This window comes from Maylandia zebra, linkage group LG3 (genome assembly GCF_041146795.1).
Source record: "Maylandia zebra isolate NMK-2024a linkage group LG3, Mzebra_GT3a, whole genome shotgun sequence".
Lineage (NCBI taxonomy): Eukaryota > Metazoa > Chordata > Actinopteri > Cichliformes > Cichlidae > Maylandia > Maylandia zebra.
The window spans coordinates 17506936-17525944 of NC_135169.1; the positions used below are offsets into that span (position 1 = coordinate 17506936).

The 19009-nt window shown below is 37.8% G+C and overlaps 2 protein-coding genes and 1 long non-coding RNA gene across 4 annotated transcripts; 2 read left to right on the forward strand and 1 right to left on the reverse strand.

The window, feature by feature from the left end:
• Positions 1-480: 480 nt before the first annotated feature.
• Positions 481-3569, forward strand: LOC143415007 (uncharacterized). 2 transcript variants are annotated; one of them, XR_013095615.1, is made up of 5 exons: positions 481-767; positions 1216-1251; positions 1609-1759; positions 2126-2216; positions 2820-3569. It is a non-coding gene; the product is annotated as an uncharacterized LOC143415007 (long non-coding RNA). The 2 variants fall into 2 exon arrangements; XR_013095616.1 differs by having other exon boundaries at positions 2131-2216.
• A 1403-nt stretch (positions 3570-4972) lies between these two features.
• LOC143416681 (butyrophilin subfamily 1 member A1-like) lies at positions 4973-18293 on the reverse strand. Its single transcript, XM_076882141.1, has 5 exons — positions 18197-18293; positions 17611-17952; positions 5304-5591; positions 5193-5212; positions 4973-4978 (listed from the first exon to the last, which is right to left on the reverse strand). Exons 1-5 carry the CDS (start codon positions 18291-18293, stop codon positions 4973-4975), a joined length of 753 nt encoding a protein of 250 aa, XP_076738256.1.
• On the forward strand, positions 10493-17048 carry LOC106676619 (sterile alpha motif domain-containing protein 3-like). The gene is made up of 8 exons (XM_076880295.1): positions 10493-10614; positions 14147-14342; positions 14512-14670; positions 14805-14892; positions 15707-15913; positions 16179-16350; positions 16473-16552; positions 16657-17048. Exons 1-8 carry the CDS (start codon positions 10497-10499, stop codon positions 16951-16953), a joined length of 1317 nt encoding a protein of 438 aa, XP_076736410.1. The 5' UTR covers positions 10493-10496; the 3' UTR covers positions 16954-17048.
• Positions 18294-19009: the final 716 nt, after the last annotated feature.

A 19009-nucleotide genomic window follows, 5' to 3' on the forward strand; every position in this document is an offset into this window, starting at 1 on the left:
TACTACTTACCACATCATCGTTTCTGTCAAATGCATAACGACTGGTTTAACTGATGTTAAAAATTGACTTTCACCACTTTTGGAATTAATCCCACTGATCAGTAATAATACTTACAAATACTCATATATTCATATCTCAGGACCTTAGCATCATAATTTAAATATTTAATTAAAATTAAGTTAAATTAAATGTTTGCTTTCAATAAATACAAACAGTATTTATGGAATCTGTCATATTCTAGATTGACTAAAATACCAAATTAAGATCCACTTTAATTTATTTAATGCTTGCATGCAATTTCTTCGGTTATCTATAAGAACATTTAAAATTATATGTCCCATCTCACTTTTAGGTCTGCTGATCAAGAGCAGTCATTTTTAGTTATTTCAAAATGCTAACTGGCTCTATTAGCCAACCAGGCTTTCTCAGATGAAGCTTCAAAAGCCTCTATTTCCACTAACAGTATTCAAATCCCACACTGAAAAAAAGGGACTGGCCATCTCTTGGATTTATGTAAGCATCTTGCATGTATTTAACACAATTGCCTCATGTTTTAAAGTTAAATGTAACTATATAGTGTAAAAACTACATGATATGCAGAAAGGGTGTATTAAATTGTTCATATCATGTTCAGGTGAAGTAAGTTAATAAGATAGCAACGTTAAATCTCGTGAAACCACGCGTGATTTCATCTCGCGGGCTTTGGATCGTGGTTTAAAAAAGGCATCCATCTCAGTCAAGTCGAGCAGCCAACTCTACGTTTTTGGTATGTCTTGATTTTTTGAATTAATTTTTACCATATTTCAGCCAAATGTAGTTAAACGTCTAGAGTGTCGCCATGTAACATGCTAAAAAAGAGCCGTTAGCTTATTTGCTGTTTTATCTGTTGTCAAAGAATTGGCGCTTTTTCATTTGAATTTGTCTTTGGCACAAGAGCCGTAATATCACATTAAACCTAATTACGAGGCACTCATAACATAATTTGGTTTTCTGTGTGAATAGATTTGCCAACTGACTCTTCAGTTACATTGTGTATTTACTGCACCATGGTGTTAGGGAGATTTTGGACATTGAACAGCTTTAGCTAATATCATCAGCGGCATTATGCTAGCTTACATCCCTACCCCTCCTGCCCTCACCTGCTGTCCTTTTCTTTTTGTTTTTGTTTTTTTTGCTGCACATTGAGAGACCACATCTATTCTGCATTTCACCAGGAGTCAGCTGATGGATTGTGGGTTCAAGGTGTTATGGTAAGAAAGTATATTCTATTTTCGTTTCTGTAACTTAATTATAATAGGTTTTTTATAATTATTAGGTGCATGCATACTCACCCTATTAATACAACTGAGAAATCCAAAATCTGCCATAGGTTTATCTTATACCTGTATGTATTGCCAGAAAGGTGATTACTGGACTCGCATTAATGCACACTTGAACTGAAATGAGGTTGTAACTTGTGGGTTCTTGGGTTGCAAATCAGAAACAAACATCTTTGGATTTTTTTAATCCCATAAGATCTGGAAACACAGTTTTTATTCAACAAAACATTACTGATTAACCAAGCACAGTGCCTGCTGTTATTTCAAAATAATTTTATGTCATTTCAGATAAAATGCAGCATTCCAGTGCATCCCAACCATGCATACAGTCAAGGTTTCTGACGGAGCTGAGTTTCTCTCTGGCAGTCTGCTGAAAGTGTTTGCAAAGTGATCGGGGGAACAGGGCACAAAGCTAATGGATGTAGCTGCCATTATGACAGTAAGAACTTTAAAATTCTTTAACTACAAAGTGTATATGTATTGCATTAGGTCAGTAAAAGATTTTTATGCTACATCCATTGAAACCGTCAACTATTACCTGTGAGTACTGATTCCACCGAAAGGATGCCATAATTTTCGTCATGCATTTACTGGCCCACTGAGAAAAATTTATCTTTTTTAAAAAATAAATGTTCTGGAAACGATATATCCATAAAGTTGATGTCAAACAGGAACTTTTGATATTGCTTTGTAGATGCTGGTGTTGCATGTTGACTGGTTTAAAAAGTCAAGAGTTTTTGTCTGGGATCATTTTCTTCTGTGCTACTGAAAAGTTCACAAATCTCTGTTTTCTTTGTTATAATAGTCAAGGATGACATTAATGCTCGGAGTCCCTCATCAAAGTGCTCCGCATCTGTGTGAAAGACAATTGCAACATCTTGGTGCAGGAGTTCATGGTGAGTGTTTTATGAGTAGATTGTGGATTTGCAACATTTAAAAATGCATTTAGTTATCCACTTGATCCTCATTGGACTGGTTAGGACCAGTAGTCCTCTTTAATAATTTGAAGTTCACATGAGGCCTGGTAGTGAACTCTGCCGCCGGCCCTTGAGGCCCCACCCCCACCCCTGTATTAGGGGTCACATCAGTGTGAAAAAACTTTAAATTTGTCATTCTAGTGAACAAAGAAAAATCCCCCCAATATTTACATTAGCTTTTGTTTGAAAAAAAAAAAAAAAAGACCAACTGACCAACAGCTAACCAAATTGTGGGGCTGAAAGTCTAAATTCTAACATCTTCTGAGTGACATAACCTGGATTTCTGATGGGCCGGTGTCTTTCTAACAAAAACTAATGTAAAGCATTTGAAATTATTATGTTTTTCACCCTCTCTTAGAAACTCTGTTAGACCATGAATGGCAGCATGGCAGGCCACTCTTTGGCTATAGCTATTTACTATGTTGCTTGCATTGGTTTAAATTACTCTAACATTAGAACTGGTAGATTCAAAAGAGATGAGTTTAAAAAGGAATCTTAAAGAAATGTTTTGTGTTTAACCAGGACTTGACTGAGGCCACTGCACAGATTGAGAAAACCACAATGAACATCTGTCTCCAGAGATGCGCCAGGCAATGACTTTTCTGATGTTGTTCTTCAAGATCTGGATAACGTGACCTTTGCAGTAGCCATGCTGTTTGGACCTTTTTTATTCCTTCAACATGAGTTACCCATCACAACTCTGCTACACTTTTGAGGTGATTCAAAGGGTGGTAATGGAGTTGGATGCAACTCAGCTCTCAAGAAAAGCTCACAACTAAGACAAAACTGCTCCTGCAACGAAGCTCACTGTTATGCATGTGAGGTGACCAGCTCTAGGTGAGAGGACATTTAAATCTCACACTTGTTCTGCTGCATTTTTGAAGCTCAATTCCAGGAACGGATCGCAGGGTTCATTTTTATATACTCTGCAACTGCCATGAGGACAAGCCGTTTTTTTTGTTGTTTGTTTTTCCTTTTGCTCTGTACAAGTTCTGTTTGTCTGTTTGGCAGCATTTTTAAATTTGTCTTTGTATTTTTTCTTTCTTTTACTAGTGAAGAGATGTAGCGTGAACAGTTATACAGTCTAAATATCCCATATGGGCCGTGTGAAATGGTATTTTCAGTTTCATTCAGTTGAAGTAAAGAACGTTGAATATTTCTAAGTGTGCTGTTTTGAACCAAGATGTCACAGTATGATCAGTGCTGTAATTTTTGACAGTCACTGTATCAATGTTATTTTTGCGTCTCTTGAATAAAGGTTTTGACCTGCAAGTGCTAATTTCTTTAGTTATTGGGGTAAAATGGGTAGTGTTAATAGGAAGGTGTTTGCCAATTCAGTAACCTAATTTAATGTTAATGGAAACTAACATTACCTCAAATTGTTTAGTTATAATTGTTGTTTAACTGAATCTTGATGTCAGAGGCCTTAAATAGAATGTTTTGATTTGTTCTTTCCCAACATTTTTCAAAAGAAACAGTCTAATTTCTTTACTGTGATTGATTCCAGAGAACACGGAAGAACTGACATTATTTAACTGTTGATTTATATAGATTCAATGGAGGAGTAATGTCAGTTTAATTCTTTACCTACTGTCAATGCAGTGAAATTAGACATGTTGTTTTGAAAGGTTACTGGTGGATGCCAGCAACCATCTTGGAAGAGAACAATACAATCTGTTATAAGGCCTCCATTTGAAAATTGTGTATTTGATACTAGAATATAATAGCAAAATGTAATTTGAAGATAACATGTAGCATTTAAGTGACCAAGTAGTATTGGGTAAAAGTTATTGAATCGTGTTGGGATAACGTGAGAAAATTGTGAAGGATTAAAATATTCCAAGAGCTCAAATTACTTCATCAAAACATGTTTAAGTCACATTTTATCAACACAAATTGCACAGGTTTATTGAACATGAATAAATTGTGTTAATTTAACTCAATTGTTTAAGTTGCTGCCGAAGCAAAACATCTGTGTGCAACAAATGTCCACCATTGAATTAAGTAAATCCAACAACATATTTGAAAAAACATATATCTTCTTACTGTGCTTTTAAATTTCTTGTTACTTTTAATTTTCAGTATCACTTACACTACTGTGTCATTTAAACAATTTTTTTTGCCCCGCCTAATAATTTTGAAATTTCTATTATTTTTTGGCAGATTCTCAAACTTCGATTGGATCTTATTTCTCTTACTCTCTATCTCCTCCATTTGTCTTTTCATTTGCACTAAGTGTTTCTCCAGTTCTTCTTTCTGTTGTGTCATTCTAGAAACCTCATCATTTATAGTCTTTATTAGCGTGTCTGTATTAAATCCAAACTGTTGATTATTTTGTTTTACCTTATCTATTTCCCCTTTGACATCGATCATGATTTCTTTTAGTTTGAAGTATCCCTTTGCTTTATCTCCCTTTAATGCAGAATCGTTTTCAACTGATTTAATCTTCTCCTCATTCTCCTTAGCCAGTCTTTCTGCCTCCTTTGTTTGGCTGATAAATTGTTCTTTCTGCTTCTCTATTTGAGTCAAAATCTCCTTTAGAACAACAATCATCCTCTGTACTGCATTCTTTTGTTTTTCTTCACACACTTTTAACTCTTCATCAAGTTTTCCATTTATGTTGCCTAAATCTTCCAGGAAAGACTGACATTCTGTGGTAGGAGTATCTTGAATTTTCATCTCTGTGGGAAAACAAATAAAAATTAAACATATACACTTTTTTATACATGTATTTAGTTCAAAATAGCACAATTTTACAGACTTTGACATGAAATGAATGTATAAATAAATCAAACACATTACTGACTCACTGTTTTTCCACATAAAAATAGCGACTGCAAGAACAAATATGAGGCAGAAAATCACATTAAAGGTGACAGCAACAACACAACTTGCTGGAACCACGAAGAAATCATCTGAAATAATAAAAAAGTATATTTTAAAAGCACAACACCTTCATTTGCCTTAAATGGATTTTATTTATTAAGTTAAATGTTTTTCTTCTACCTGGAACATGTATGTGTGTTTCTCTGGTCTGGTTGGTTTTCCTCTGTTGGACTCTGCAGGTGAAGTTGTTGTTATGTCTCTTTTCTACAGTCACTCTGCTGCTGACAGTATAGAGGTCATCGGGACCTCTGAGGGTCTCTGTAGGTCCAGCAGAGAGGAGGTTTCCATCACCGTCCATCCATATTACTTCAGGCTCTGGATACCATCCTGCAGACTTACACTCCAACATCACTCCGCTGCTCGCTTTATCGAGTCCTGCTAAGTTGACACCAGGTTGGGAGGAAGCGCCTGATGATAAAAAGAAAAACGACATATTTCATCAATGACTGGTCCAATATTTAAACTAAATAAATGATCCTTTTTTTCATAAATGATTATTTACAGAAATAATCGTTCAAAAGTGGCATATGCTGGTAGCATTTAAAAGTACATATTTAAACCTTTGTGTAACTTTACCTCAAGACAATTACAGTTTTTCTCGATTGCTTAAATACTATAACCAATCTTTTGAACTAAAATTTCAAAACCATAATGCTATTTTTCAAAAAGCACACCCATTTCCCTGAACTTTAAACACTATCCCCCTGCTTTAACACATGAGTCAGATGTGGTGAACTGTTACTGCAAAACTACACACAAATCCCTAAATCTTTTAGTGCTTACACCATGTGGTCATTTAGAAAGCACTAGCATTCAATGATGTTAACTTAAGTCAGCACAGCTTGAGCTCAATTAGCACACAATTAACCAAGTGGAAACACTAGGAGTCAAAATGTATCACATGCCAATCAGAAACTTTAATGGATATATAAAAGGGCCAAAGTCAGCTCATTCAGGTTTTAAACAATGGATCCAAAGACATGCAAAGGAAGAGGTTGAGGAGGAGGAGGAACATAATTGGCCATTGGGATATTGTAAATCATCGGCGGGGGGGGGGTTGCATTTTTTCAGAAACCCGGGGTTTTTTGGAGTGTAATTTCTTTCATAGTTAGATGCCTGACTGACAACTGTATAAAACAAAAACTACACACAATATTCAAAGCACATAGCGCACAGTCGTAAATTCCCCCTAATTTTGGTATGATCCAAGCTCAGGCACTAGGCACAGCACTTACGCATGTGAGCGAGGGGGGGAGAAGCTGCTGCCTGTTTTTGCTGTAGAAGTGCAGCCAGGCAGACAGAGGAGAGCTTAAGTTTCACCAGGTACCAAAGAAAATCATTCGTACTGTACAAATAATGTAAATATGACGGTGTATCACAAATGATTGATATCAAACTGATCACGTGACCCATAGTAGTTACTTGCTCTTCGAGTGAATCAACAAAGGGCGAAATGAAAAGCCGAACAATAACAATGCTGTTTCTTTAGAGAGTCTTAGCTTACATGTGTTTATTTCATATTTTCAGTTGTTTCCCTCCACGGCTAAATAAACCGGTTTCAGTAATGTACTGATATACAAGAATAAGGGGCTTCTTTCAAAGAAAAAACTCTGGTAGTATTTTATATATTATGCTTTGTATGTTGTTCAGTATATTTCTATGCAAAACAAGAGGAACTTCAATACACAGCAGTATATTCACAGTTGAAACCAGATGTTTACATACACTTTATGGAAAACACAAGAACATTTTTTTTTTACTGTACAACATCAATTTAGAGTAAACCTGTTTTGTTTTGGATAAATAAATATTGAAATATCTTTTGAATGAGTTAAATGTCAGAATAAAAAGAGGGAGCTGTCTATTTTTTATCACTTTCATCAAATTTAGGAGTACATGTACACTAAGTTTATTGTTAATTACAGTTTTTCTCGATTGCCTAAACACTATAACCAGGCCTCTAAACTAAAATTTCAAAACCGTAACGCTATTGGTCAAAAAGCACACCCATTTCCCTGAACTATAAACACTATTCCCTGCTTTGACACATGACTCAAATTTGGTGAACTGTTACTGCAAAACTCTACACACAAATCCCTACATTTTACAGTGCTTACACCATGTAGTCATTTAGAAAGCACTAGCATGCAATAATGTTAACTTAAGTCAGCATAGCTTGAGCTCAATTAGCACACAATTAACCAGGTGGAAACACTAGGAGTCAAAATTTAGCACACACCAATCAGAACCTGCGATGGATAGATAAAAGGGCCAAAGTCAGCTCATTCAGGTTTGAAACAATGGATCCAAAGAGATGCAAAGGAAGAGGACGTGGTGGAGAAAGAGGACATGGTGAAGGAGGAGGACGTGGTGGAGGAAGAGGACATGGTGAAAGAGGAGGACGTGGTGGAAGAGGAAGAGGAGGTGGTCTAGGACAACAGGAAGGTGGAGGAGGAGGAGGGAGAGGTGGAGGAGGAGGAGGACGTGGTGAAGGAGGTGGAGGTGGAGAACGACGGCGACAAGGAAGGGGAAGAGCAAGGGCAAGAAGACAGTCAGTCTCGGATGAAATTCGAGCCACTTTAGTTGACCATGTCCTTGTCCATGGGATGACTATGAGGGAGGCTGGGCAACGAGTACAACCAAATTTGAGTCGCTTCACTGTTGCCTCCATCATCAGAACCTTCAGGGAGGAAAACAGGTAGGTGTACTTGCAGTAAGACTGCTTTGTACAGTAACGTTTAAGTTACTGAACTTTTGTGTCTTGAGTTTCAGTATGTTTCCATTATTTGCCTGTAAAATGAATGTGTGACAGTTACAGTAATGAGTGCTTCTATTTTTGTAGGACACAGAGACGACCACCTGGTGGAGGCAGGTTAAGGCTTTTGTCGGAGGAGCAAGAGAGGGAACTTGTAAACATGGTAATTGCAAATAATGTAATCCGCCTGCAAGAGATTCAAAGGAGAGTGATTGAGGATGATCATCTTTTTCGAGGCATAAATGCCATCAGCCTGTCCACAATTGACCGCATCCTCCGAAAGAATCAATTCCGGATGAAACAGGCATACCGAGTCCCTTTCGAACGAAACTCTGACAGAGTGAAAAACCAACGTGTGGAATATGTTCAGGTATGAGTTTTGATATTGTATAAAGTATTGTGTACCATCACAGCATGGCAGTTTATGCTGCCATTTCAGCACTCTTGAACTGTGGTTCAGGGTACCGATTGACTCTACTGTGTTATGTGCGCAGCCATCAGCCAACGAGGGGTACTCCACCGCCATGCCGTACTGGGACCCTATAACACTATGCTTCTCCTTGCTTTTCTTGATGGTTTAAGACAACATATGTTCCAGCTGGACTACAGGGAACCAGCACAGCCAGAGCAGCCTCACTACGTTGTTGTGTGGGATAACGTCAGCTTCCATCGCGCTGCTCTGGTTCGTGACTGGTTTACCAATAACCCAAGGTTTTCTAATATCTTTCTGCCTGCATACTCTCCCTTTCTAAACCCGATAGAGGAGTTATTTTCAGCATGGCGGTGGAAAGTGTATGACCGAGAACCTTATGTCCGTGTTCACCTCCTTCAGGCCATGGAAGAGGCCTGCCTAGACATATCAGTAGATGCATGCCAGGGGTGGATCAGGCATGCAAGAGGATTTTACCCCCGCTGCCTGGCTAGGGCCAATATAGCCTGTGATGTGGATGAGATTCTCTGGCCTGACCCAGACCAAAGACAAGATGCTGAGGTGGGATAATGTTTCTGGTGTGTGTTGTACTGTATAGTACATGAATGACAATGTGCCACTGTACATACATTGGTTGCGTCTTTTGTGTTTATCATGTGACAAGGGTTTTGAAGGGGAGAACCATAAGCAACCTAATTGTTTTGGAACTATTGTTTTGAATTAATTGTACCAGTGTGCAAAACTCTGTTGTAGTGTGTGTGTTTTTGAGGGCTTGTGTTTAATGTCTGAGGGCAAAGTTTGGTTTTTCAGCAGGAGTGAATAGTTTTGGGTGTAGAGCTTCATTTTGACCTGGAAATAGGATGTTTGGGGAATTGAGTGAGAGGTTATGGATTTGTGTTTACTGTTGTGAGGATATGAGGCGTAGTTTCAAGAAATGTGTTTTAGCAATCGAGAAAAACTGTAATAAGAAAACTGCAGACGATTCCATTCTGAGCTGAAGAAGCTTCTGATAGGTTAGTAGAGTCCATGTGAGTAGACTGGTGGCACAGCTGTGGATGCATATAAGGCAAAACACAGAGCCTGTTTCTTTGACATGGGAAAATCAAGAGATATCAACCAAAACACCAGGAAAAGAATTGTGGAGCTCCATAAGTGTGGCTCAATTTTGAATACAATACAGTTTAAACTGTATATTTGATGATATTGGTGTTTGGCTTGATTGTCACACAAAGAGGAAGATGGAGAGGAGAATGAGGACAGAACAGAGATGGAACAAGAGCAGATGAGACAGACATTTTAGTCAAAAATGTTAGTCAAACTCATCAGAACATGTATCTCGTACCTAGTGCATCTTTTTCGATACCATTTGTTACTTTTCAAATTCTATATTTATTAAGTTATGCAGGCTTGTTTGCCCAACAAGGCTAAATATTTATATAAACTTTTCTGAATCTACATAGTGTACTTTGGTAGAATTAAAAAATAAGTGTAGTGCAGGTCTATGATGATTTTTAGTGCTACTATCATCTAGTTTTGATTCTGGTTCTGTAGTAAGTAGTCCTGCACAGTCAGAAATAGGGGTACGGAAGGGGTACATTACTGTGCCCCAAGGTACAAAAATGACATTAATACAGTCTAAGGACAAATATTGGACCTCGGGGGAACTATCTGTACCTTTTTTAGCGTCTGAAAGGTACATACATGTTCCTTAATTGTGAAAAGTACTTATTTGTACCCATTCTTTCAAAAGATAAAGTACAGGTTGATTAAGCTCTTTTTGATTAGAGGTTTTTTTAAATTCTTTTTGACAGTAATTTATTTGCAACTGTATTGATTTAAGCATATATTTTAGTGTTTTTATTTTATTTTTTATTATTCATTGCTGTTGTTGTTTTTGTATTCCCTGAACCCCCCTTATTTTTAAGCTGCTTTAAGAACAATGAATTTATTTGAAAGAAAAAAAGTAAAAATGCATTTAAACATTTTTTTTAAGAGAATGTTTATTTTAAAGTATAACTATTTGGATCATCAAACAAAAAGTAGAAGAAGAAACTCAACGAATAGCTGGTGGATTCTAGAACTTTCTGTAAATGCAGCAGGTGCCATTTGGTTTTATCAACGGACGGAGATGGATTACGAACTTGCAAGTCCTGGTGTGCTCTGTTCACTTTCAACCGAGGAACTCTTAACAAAAATACAAGAGTGGGGCTTAGATGTCACCGAAGCTGAAGCTCAGCGCTTCAGAGGTAAGTTTTATTTAAAGAAAAATGTAGTGTAATTACTAATTATTGGTTTAGCCTAGCTTAACGTATATTAGCAATTTAGCTAGTTTCGGCACTCTCTTAGCTCAAATTATGTCTTTTTACAAACGTTTTTACAAACGTTTCATGTGTAAAGTTGAGGTCACAGTTCTGAAAAATGTGTACACATAGTATTTGTATAAATTTGAACTTATATATGTGGTTCGGCCACAGTCTATGGGTTCGGTAACCCCTGCGCAGCGGAACGGCGCGAAATTTGATTCCCTGGTAGCTGAATGCAGTTTACCGTTAGTGTATTACAGTTTTTCTCGATTGCTAAAACACATTTCTTGAAACTATGCCTCATATTCTCACAACAGTAAACACAAATCCATAACATCTCACTCAATTTCCCAAATATCCTATTTTCAGGTCAAAATGAAGCTCTACACTCAAAACTATTCACTCTTGCTGAAAAACCAAACTTTGCCCTCAGACATCAAACACAAGCCCTCAAAAACACACACACTACAACAGAGTTTTGCACACTGGTACAATTAATTCAAAACAATAGTTCCAAAACAATTAGGTTGCTTATGGTTCTCCCCTTCAAAAACCTTTTCACATGATAAACACAAAAGACGCAACCAATGTATGTACAGTGGCACATTTTTATTCATGTACTATACAGTACAACACACACCAGAAACATTATCCCACCTCAGCATCTTGTCTTTGGTCTGGGTCAGGCCAGAGAATCTCATCCACATCACAGGCTATATTGGCCCTAGCCAGGCAGCGGGGGTAAAATCCTCTTGCATGCCTGATCCACCCCTGGCATGCATCTACTGATATGTCTAGGCAGGCTTCTTCCATGGCCTGAAGGAGGTGAACACGGACATAAGGTTCTCGGTCATACACTTTCCACCGCCATGCCGAAAATAACGCCTCTATCGGGTTTAGAAAGGGAGAGTATGCAGGCAGAAAGATATTAGAAAACCTTGGGTTATTGGTAAACCAGTCACGAACCAGAGCAGCGCGATGGAAGCTGACGTTATCCCACACAACAACGTAGTGAGGCTGCTCTGGCTGTGCTGGTTCCCTGTAGTCCAGCTGGAACATATGTTGTCTTAAACCATCAAGAAAAGCAAGGAGAAGCATAGTGTTATAGGGTCCTAGTACGGCATGGCGGTGGAGTACCCCTCGTTGGCTGATGGCTGCGCACATAGTGACATTCCCTCCACGCTGACCAGGGACATTTACAATAGCCTGATGGCCAATTATGTTCCTCCCCCTTTTCCTTCTTTTGGTCTGGTTAAAACCTGCCTCATCCACAAAGATTATTTCATGGGGAACAGGCCGTCCTTCAATCTCAAAGATTCTCTGCAAAACACATAACACAGTAGAGTCAATCGGTACCCTGAACCACAGTTCAAGAGTGCTGAAATGGCAGCATAAACTGCCATGCTGTGATGGTACACAATACTTTATACAATATCCAAACTCATACCTGAACATATTCCACACGTTGGTTTTTCACTCTGTCAGAGTTTCGTTCGAAAGGGACTCGGTATGCCTGTTTCATCCGGAATTGATTCTTTCGGAGGATGCGGTCAATTGTGGAGAGGCTGATGGCATTTATGCCTCGAAAAAGATGATCATCCTCAATCACTCTCCTTTGAATCTCTTGCAGGCGGATTACATTATTTGCAATTACCATGTTTACAAGTTCCCTCTCTTGCCCCTCCGACAAAAGCCTTAACCTGCCTCCACCAGGTGGTCGTCTCTGTGTCCTACAAAAATAGAAGCACTCATTACTGTAACTGTCACACATTCTTTTTACAGGAAAATAATGGAAACATACTGAAACTCAAGAAACATAAGTTCAGTAACTTAAAAGTTACTGTACAAAGCAGTCTTACTGCAAGTACACCTACCTGTTTTCCTCCCTGAAGGTTCTGATGATGGAGGCAACAGTGAAGCGACTCAAATTTGGTTGTACTCGTTGCCCAGCCTCCCTCATAGTCATCCCATGGACAAGGACATGGTCAACTAAAGTGGCTCGAATTTCATCCGAGACTGACTGTCTTCTTGCCCTTGCTCTTCCCCTTCCTTGTCGCCGTCGTTCTCCACCTCCACCTCCTTCACCACGTCCTCCTCCTCCTCCACCTCTCCCTCCTCCTCCACCACCTTCCTGTTGTCCTAGACCACCTCCTCCTCCTCCTCTTTCACCACGTCCTCTTCCTCCACTACGTCCTCCTCTTTCACCATGTCCTCCTCTTTCACCACGTCCTCCTCTTTCACCACGTCCTCCTCTTTCACCACGTCCTCCTCTTTCACCATGTCCTCCTCTTTCACCACGTCCTCCTCTTTCACCACGTCCTCCTCTTTCACCATGTCCTCCTCTTTCACCACGTCCTCCTCTTTCACCACGTCCTCCTCTTTCACCATGTCCTCTTCCTCCACCACGTCCTCCTCCTTCAACACGTCCTCTTTCTCCACCACGTCCTCTTCCTTTGCATCTCTTTGGATCCATTGTTTCAAACCTGAATGAGCTGACTTTGGCCCTTTTATCTATCCATCGAAGGTTCTGATTGGTGTGTGATAAATTTTGACTCCTAGTGTTTCCACCTGGTTAATTGTGTGCTAATTGAGCTCAAGCTATGCTGACTTAAGTTAACATTATTGAATGCTAGTGCTTTCTAAATGACTACATGGTGTAAGCACTGAAAAATGTAGGGATTTGTGTGTAGAGTTTTGCAGTAACAGTTCACCAAATTTGACTCATGTGTCAAAGCAGGGAATAGTGTTTATAGTTCAGGGAAATGGGTGAGCTTTTTGACCAATAGCGTTACGGTTTTGAAATTTTAGTTTAAAAGCCTGGTTATAGTGTTTAAGCAATCGAGAAAAACTGTAATGGTTTAATAAAATCACGTTTTTACATCCATTCCAAGGCCATCAACACACATGGGCGGCTGAATATAACGTTTAAAGAAAATATCTTGACGCCGCACTTGTTTAAAATATAACAAGGGTGTCGCAGCTGGGGTTTGATAGTCGTGTTTTAAGCAATGTGGGAACTTTTTCAGCATGTAATCTGAGCTTGTAATACGGTCCTGCGGGTGTTATCGCTTTAAGTAATCGGTCTGAAAGAACAGACGGCAGAAACTGTCGGAAATCTGGAGAAAGGAGTCACCTTAGTAGTGAATATTAACAAATTACAGCATTCTAGTCTTTTTTTTTCTTCCAAACTTGAAAGGGCACAAAAGCATGCTCAGACTCTGCTCTCCTGTGTCCAGTAGTCCCAAACAAACATCTAAATTTAAAAATGAAAACTTTGCATATCGAGAGGATTCACTCTAAAAATTTGGTTTATTTTATTTAATTTACTGATTTTTTTAATGAATATTTCTTTGAACTGAAAGAAGTTGTACAAAAGGTTTTAATGTGTGTGATATACGGTTTTTACCCATGTAAAAATGTGGTGATAAATATCCTTACATGGAATTTAGAGTTTGTACTACCATTTATCTTGCAGACAATGAGGTTGATGGAGACACAGTTGACTGCGGTCTTACCGAGACTATGGTTGAATACCTTTTCCAAGGATCCTTCAAAAAGCAGGTTAAATTCAACCAATTTGTGTCAAGGATGAAGGAATCTTCAGTTACACTGACTCTACAGACTGTCTCTCCAGAAGACTGGCAACCATCTACTTCGTCAACTTCAATAAGGTATTTTCTTATTTATAATGAAGTTAGTATGTCTGAAGCATACATGTTGGCCGTTATGCACTTTTAGGATTTAGTTAATATGATCATTGTTTCTACCATATGTATTGTTACTGTAGTGTTTTATACTTGAATTCATGCAATAAAAACAAACACTTAACTGTTTTCACAGCAATGAAAATACTTTGAGACTGCCAGCCTCTTTTGAAATTCCAAGATTTCCCAAAAATCTGCAACTAAAACTGGACAACAAAGAACCGTGCCATAAAAATCCAAGGGACAGACACACAATAATCAGAGTTCTATATGAAGCTGTGGCACAGTATACTATGTAAGTTAATCAGGGTAATGTTAGCTTGTTGCTTTAGAAAAAGCTGAATCTGTCATATTGAAAATAAACTGACACTTGATAAAGTTTGTTTGTCAGCAGTTGCTCTAACACTTATGTTTCTTCTGATATTACAGGTATCCCACAAATTCTGAATATGTGCAAGCTGTGAAGACGCTGGTAATGAAGTATCCTTTCCTCAAGGATCGTGAGGGAAATGGTTATGTAAGTTAAATTTAAAATTTGCATAAGGTTCCTTCAAGATTACAAAGTAAAAGTGAAGCTTTTTTCGATCTTCTTTTGTTAGTAAGACAATCTGTAGCCTCTCAGTAGGTTTGTATGAAGTATGTTTACTGATTCTTTGTTGGGTGTATTTTGTGTAGATTGTTTTTACAGTAACTTATGTTTCTGTTCAACAAGCACACATGGCATATGTCTTTGAGACGTAAATTAAAATCGGAGCGGGCACCACTAGTCGACAGTGAGGCAGTGAGGCGTTGTAAGGAGAAGTTTGGTTCTACGAGGAGAGGGCAGCCTAATAAATGTCAACGAACAAGTCAGAGAAATGTTTGTCAGGTTGGTGTGAGGGACATCTTGAGCTATAAAATGTTCTTGCCTCTGTTATTACATCTAAAACTAAGGATTAGGGATGCAACTGTACCCCTTTTTTCAAACCGGAACAATAACAATACTTGGATTAGAGCACTTGCTAATACAAAGTACCAGTGCTAATATTTCTACCTCACAAAAAATTATTAATTGGAAGGCGCTAAAAGAGGGTGAACTAGATTTTTTTTTAAAAAAAACAACGTTTTAAATATGTCTCCAAAACTAAAATTTCAAGTTAACAATTAAGATTTTATGTGAAATTATTTCAGAGTTTCCATATTTTAAATATTGGTTCATGGTATCGGTTAACTTTAACTGATACGAGTTCTTTGTGATGCACAGATTGTGTCAGCTCTAATTGTATATTTAGTCTTATGTTGGGTTTCTAATCTGTTTTGACTTTCTCTTCTCACTCTTGCTTTCTTTCAAGGGACCATGCGTCCAAGGAGAGGATTTATTATCCATAGACGCCCACTTAAAGGTCTTACAGTGCCAATATCAGAAGATGCAACCAGATACCATGGTGGTTCATAACCGTATGCAGCAAACGTTTGCTTGGCGGCAAAAAGAAATTGCAGATGGTATGCCTGTGGAGGATGTGTTGAAGAAGTACCCCTTCTTAGGGATGCCTACTGGTGTAAGTCAGAAAGCTGAATTGAACTTGGAAATAGCTGTCACATTTAACATGTTTATAGTAGTAAATTTTATTTGCCCTTGACCTTGTTTTCTTCATCTGTCCCTCTTTCCTTTTTTTTGTATGTTCATGTAACTTCTTACAGTATTGTTGTTAAATTCTATAAAAAAAATAATTATGCAGCACCATACATAATTAATATCAACTTTAGATTATTTCATTTTCATACACTGTTATTTTTTACTGAAAATGAATTTTTTACCTGTAGCTGTGCAACGAACTCGGATGGATCCAACCAACAACGGGTAATGTAAGCCAGCGATTTCGTGAAGGGCTCTCATGTGTTGCAACAAAGGTGATTGACCTTACACGAGGGAAAACCCCACTCTACCAGCTCTACCTTGATGCAAGAGAGGAGGCTCTCACTGATGACCTACCAGGTATTTGCTTTTTTTTTTTTTTAACTTCAAGGCTTCCATTTTATATAATTTTTATAGGTAACTGGAAATGCCAGATAAAATGCATAGGTGATCTTGTGTTTTGTTTTTTGTTTTTTTGGCAGATCTTGATACAAGGGCTGCACTTTTATTCCTGCCATACGTCTTCAAGGAGAAACTGGATCTCTTTGTCATACTTGGAGAGGTGTGTGTATTAAAATATTTAGTCTATATAAAAGGAAAACAAATGTATCTTTTGTTAAGAGACTAAGATATTGCTTTCCTCTACCTTCTCTTTTGACTTCAAAGGTTCATCCTAAAACCCCCTATCCAACTGTTCAGCTACTTCATGAAGACTGGAAACCAGTGTTCTCCAGAAGCGCTCCAAACATTGTGAAGTTGGATGGCAGTGAAGTGTGCAGAAGCTCATGTATTTTTGAAGGAATCATCTCTTCTTTCTGCTCGTATTTTGTCTTCAACCTTGCTTATCCAAAACATCTGAAGAACACCCTGATTTTTCTCCAAAAGTACATTGTGAAAATAGATGAGTGTGAGGACCGGCCTCTGCCAATCACAGTCACCAGACAAATAAATCTTCTGTATTGACCACCATGCCTCAGCCATATCAGTGCTCCAAATGTGGCAGAAGAACCTTTAGTTTGACAAAGCTTATTCAGCACATAGGACTTATTCATTCCCATGATGCCAATTTTGCCCTGACTTTGTTCTGCCTTTCTGCTTAATTAAAAAACTAGTTTAAGGTGTCCTGCACATGTGATATATATTTTTTTCCTATATGAAGTCATTCTTTTTTGAACAAACTCAAAACACAGCCTAATAAATTTTTCAGTTTACTGTTTTGAGAATACGAGGCATAGTTTCAAGTGTGTTTAAGCAATTGAGAAAAACTGTAAGATCCTCACCATTTATTGTCAAAGGTTTTGTCTGTTTAAAGTCTTTCTCGTGATTATTTTCATGTTGGCTTGAAATAAAATATCTCCATCTGCCGTTACTCTAGCTTATTGCAGCTTCTGCATAAGTATGCATTTCAAACTTTGGAGAGGCAAAGCGTGGAATGGACCTGGTGGATTTGCATGTCTATTGCACGCTATTTTCAATAATGCAAAAGAACATCATGCATATAACTGAGACAGCAGTAATTTGACAAAGCAGCAGTATTTGAAACCTGCTCATAGCTCATTAAGAAGATATAGTTTATTAATATTTATTATATTATATTTATTATAGAGTTTATTTACTTACCAACTAGAAGCTCAACAAAATATTCTTTACTCTGTTGTGGAATGTAGCATCTGTATCTTCCACTATCAGAGACTTTCACTTTGGACAGCTTCAGTGAAACATCTCCGTGCTTTAGCTTATCGATGGTCAGTGACACTCTTCCCTTGTAGGCTGTGTTTTGATCAGTCTGAAGCTCCTGTCCATTATGCCGCACAAACACAAATCTGGGGTTCAAATCAGGTTTTCCCCACTCAATTGTCATCTGAACAGCATCCACAGGAGGTTCCAGCTGGCATGGCAAAACAATGCCGTCACCAGCCACTGCTATTAATGGCGGAGATGGACCGATCTTCTGTGAATTCCCTAGGAAAAAGTAAGTCTATTTTAAATTCAAATTCAATTATCGTTGTCATGTTTGCTTTGCCCTGTTCAAATAAGTTACTTTGTTAATGAAAAAAATAGTAAAGGAGGAAAAAAAAACATTACTTTGAGAACCGATTACATGGGTGGAGTCACCAATTGTTCAGTGGCAGTTTTCTCTCTTTCTGTTTCCAAGAATCAAACAATAGTTAAACTGGACATTTGTATATACTTATTTAACAGTTACCTTTGCAAACTAGTGTCAGTAGAAGTACGACCACAATGTGCTGGAAAACCAAAGCAGTGACTCTTCTGAGCAGAGGCTTAAGAAAAATTCCATCCATGAAGAGCAATACTGGAGTGCTAAAAGTCAAATGTTAGCAAATATGTTTTTATTGTTGTTATTCATAAAAGAAGACAACACTGTTTTGACAATGAAAAAAAGTTTGATTGGGATGAGATTGGTTATTTAAAAAAAAATAATTGGTATTTTCGCAAATATAATTGCAGTACCAAGGATAAGAGTTGTCGTCTTCCTGACCTCCTAAAGATTTTTTCCTTTGTTATTAGTGGTTTGTAAAAAGTCTTGAAATATAATCAAATATAGCACCAACAATTTAACATCTTCAATAAAAACAACACAAAAAACCTAAAAAACTAAAACTTAAATACCTGTACACTCGTCAAAACAACCCTTCTCCCCTCCTTAAGCTGTGTTCAAAAACCTCAGACTGGTTTGTACTTTGATCAGGACAACATAAAAAAAGGTGGTGGTGTGTGTGGATGAAAACGAGGTTGAGTTTAAGATATGCAATTCAGCATGGCTGCGTGGATACTAAAGACACATGATCTCTAATTCATTTTTACAAGTTGCTAAAGAAAGAAAGCTTTAGACAATTATATACATTCAAAAAGATCATGTGGTGTGTTATAAGTTTTACCGACTTCTTATTTATTTATTGTTTTATTGTTTCAGCAAAAAACAGACTGGCTAATATTTAATCCAAGATACTGTTAGATAGGTAATATAAACAGATTTGTACTTTGAACACTTTGTTAT

What these genes read in the sequence shown, in the direction of transcription:
- LOC106676619 (XM_076880295.1), top strand. Translation starts at nt 10,497, where the DNA reads ATGGATTACGAACTTGCAAGTCCTGGTGTGCTCTGTTCACTTTCAACC. An exon ending in ATCGTGAGGGAAATGGTTAT is followed by an intron (nt 14,893 to 15,706) that starts GTAAGTTAAATT and finishes CTTTCTTTCAAG; the next exon opens with GGACCATGCGTCCAAGGAGA. An exon ending in TCTTTGTCATACTTGGAGAG is followed by an intron (nt 16,553 to 16,656) that starts GTGTGTGTATTA and finishes TTGACTTCAAAG; the next exon opens with GTTCATCCTAAAACCCCCTA.
- LOC143416681 (XM_076882141.1), bottom strand. Translation starts at nt 18,293, where the DNA reads ATGGATGGAATTTTTCTTAAGCCTCTGCTCAGAAGAGTCACTGCTTTG. An exon ending in ACTGACACTAGTTTGCAAAG is followed by an intron (nt 17,953 to 18,196) that starts GTAACTGTTAAA and finishes ACTTTTTCCTAG; the next exon opens with GGAATTCACAGAAGATCGGT. An exon ending in AACACACATACATGTTCCAG is followed by an intron (nt 5,213 to 5,303) that starts GTAGAAGAAAAA and finishes TTATTATTTCAG; the next exon opens with ATGATTTCTTCGTGGTTCCA.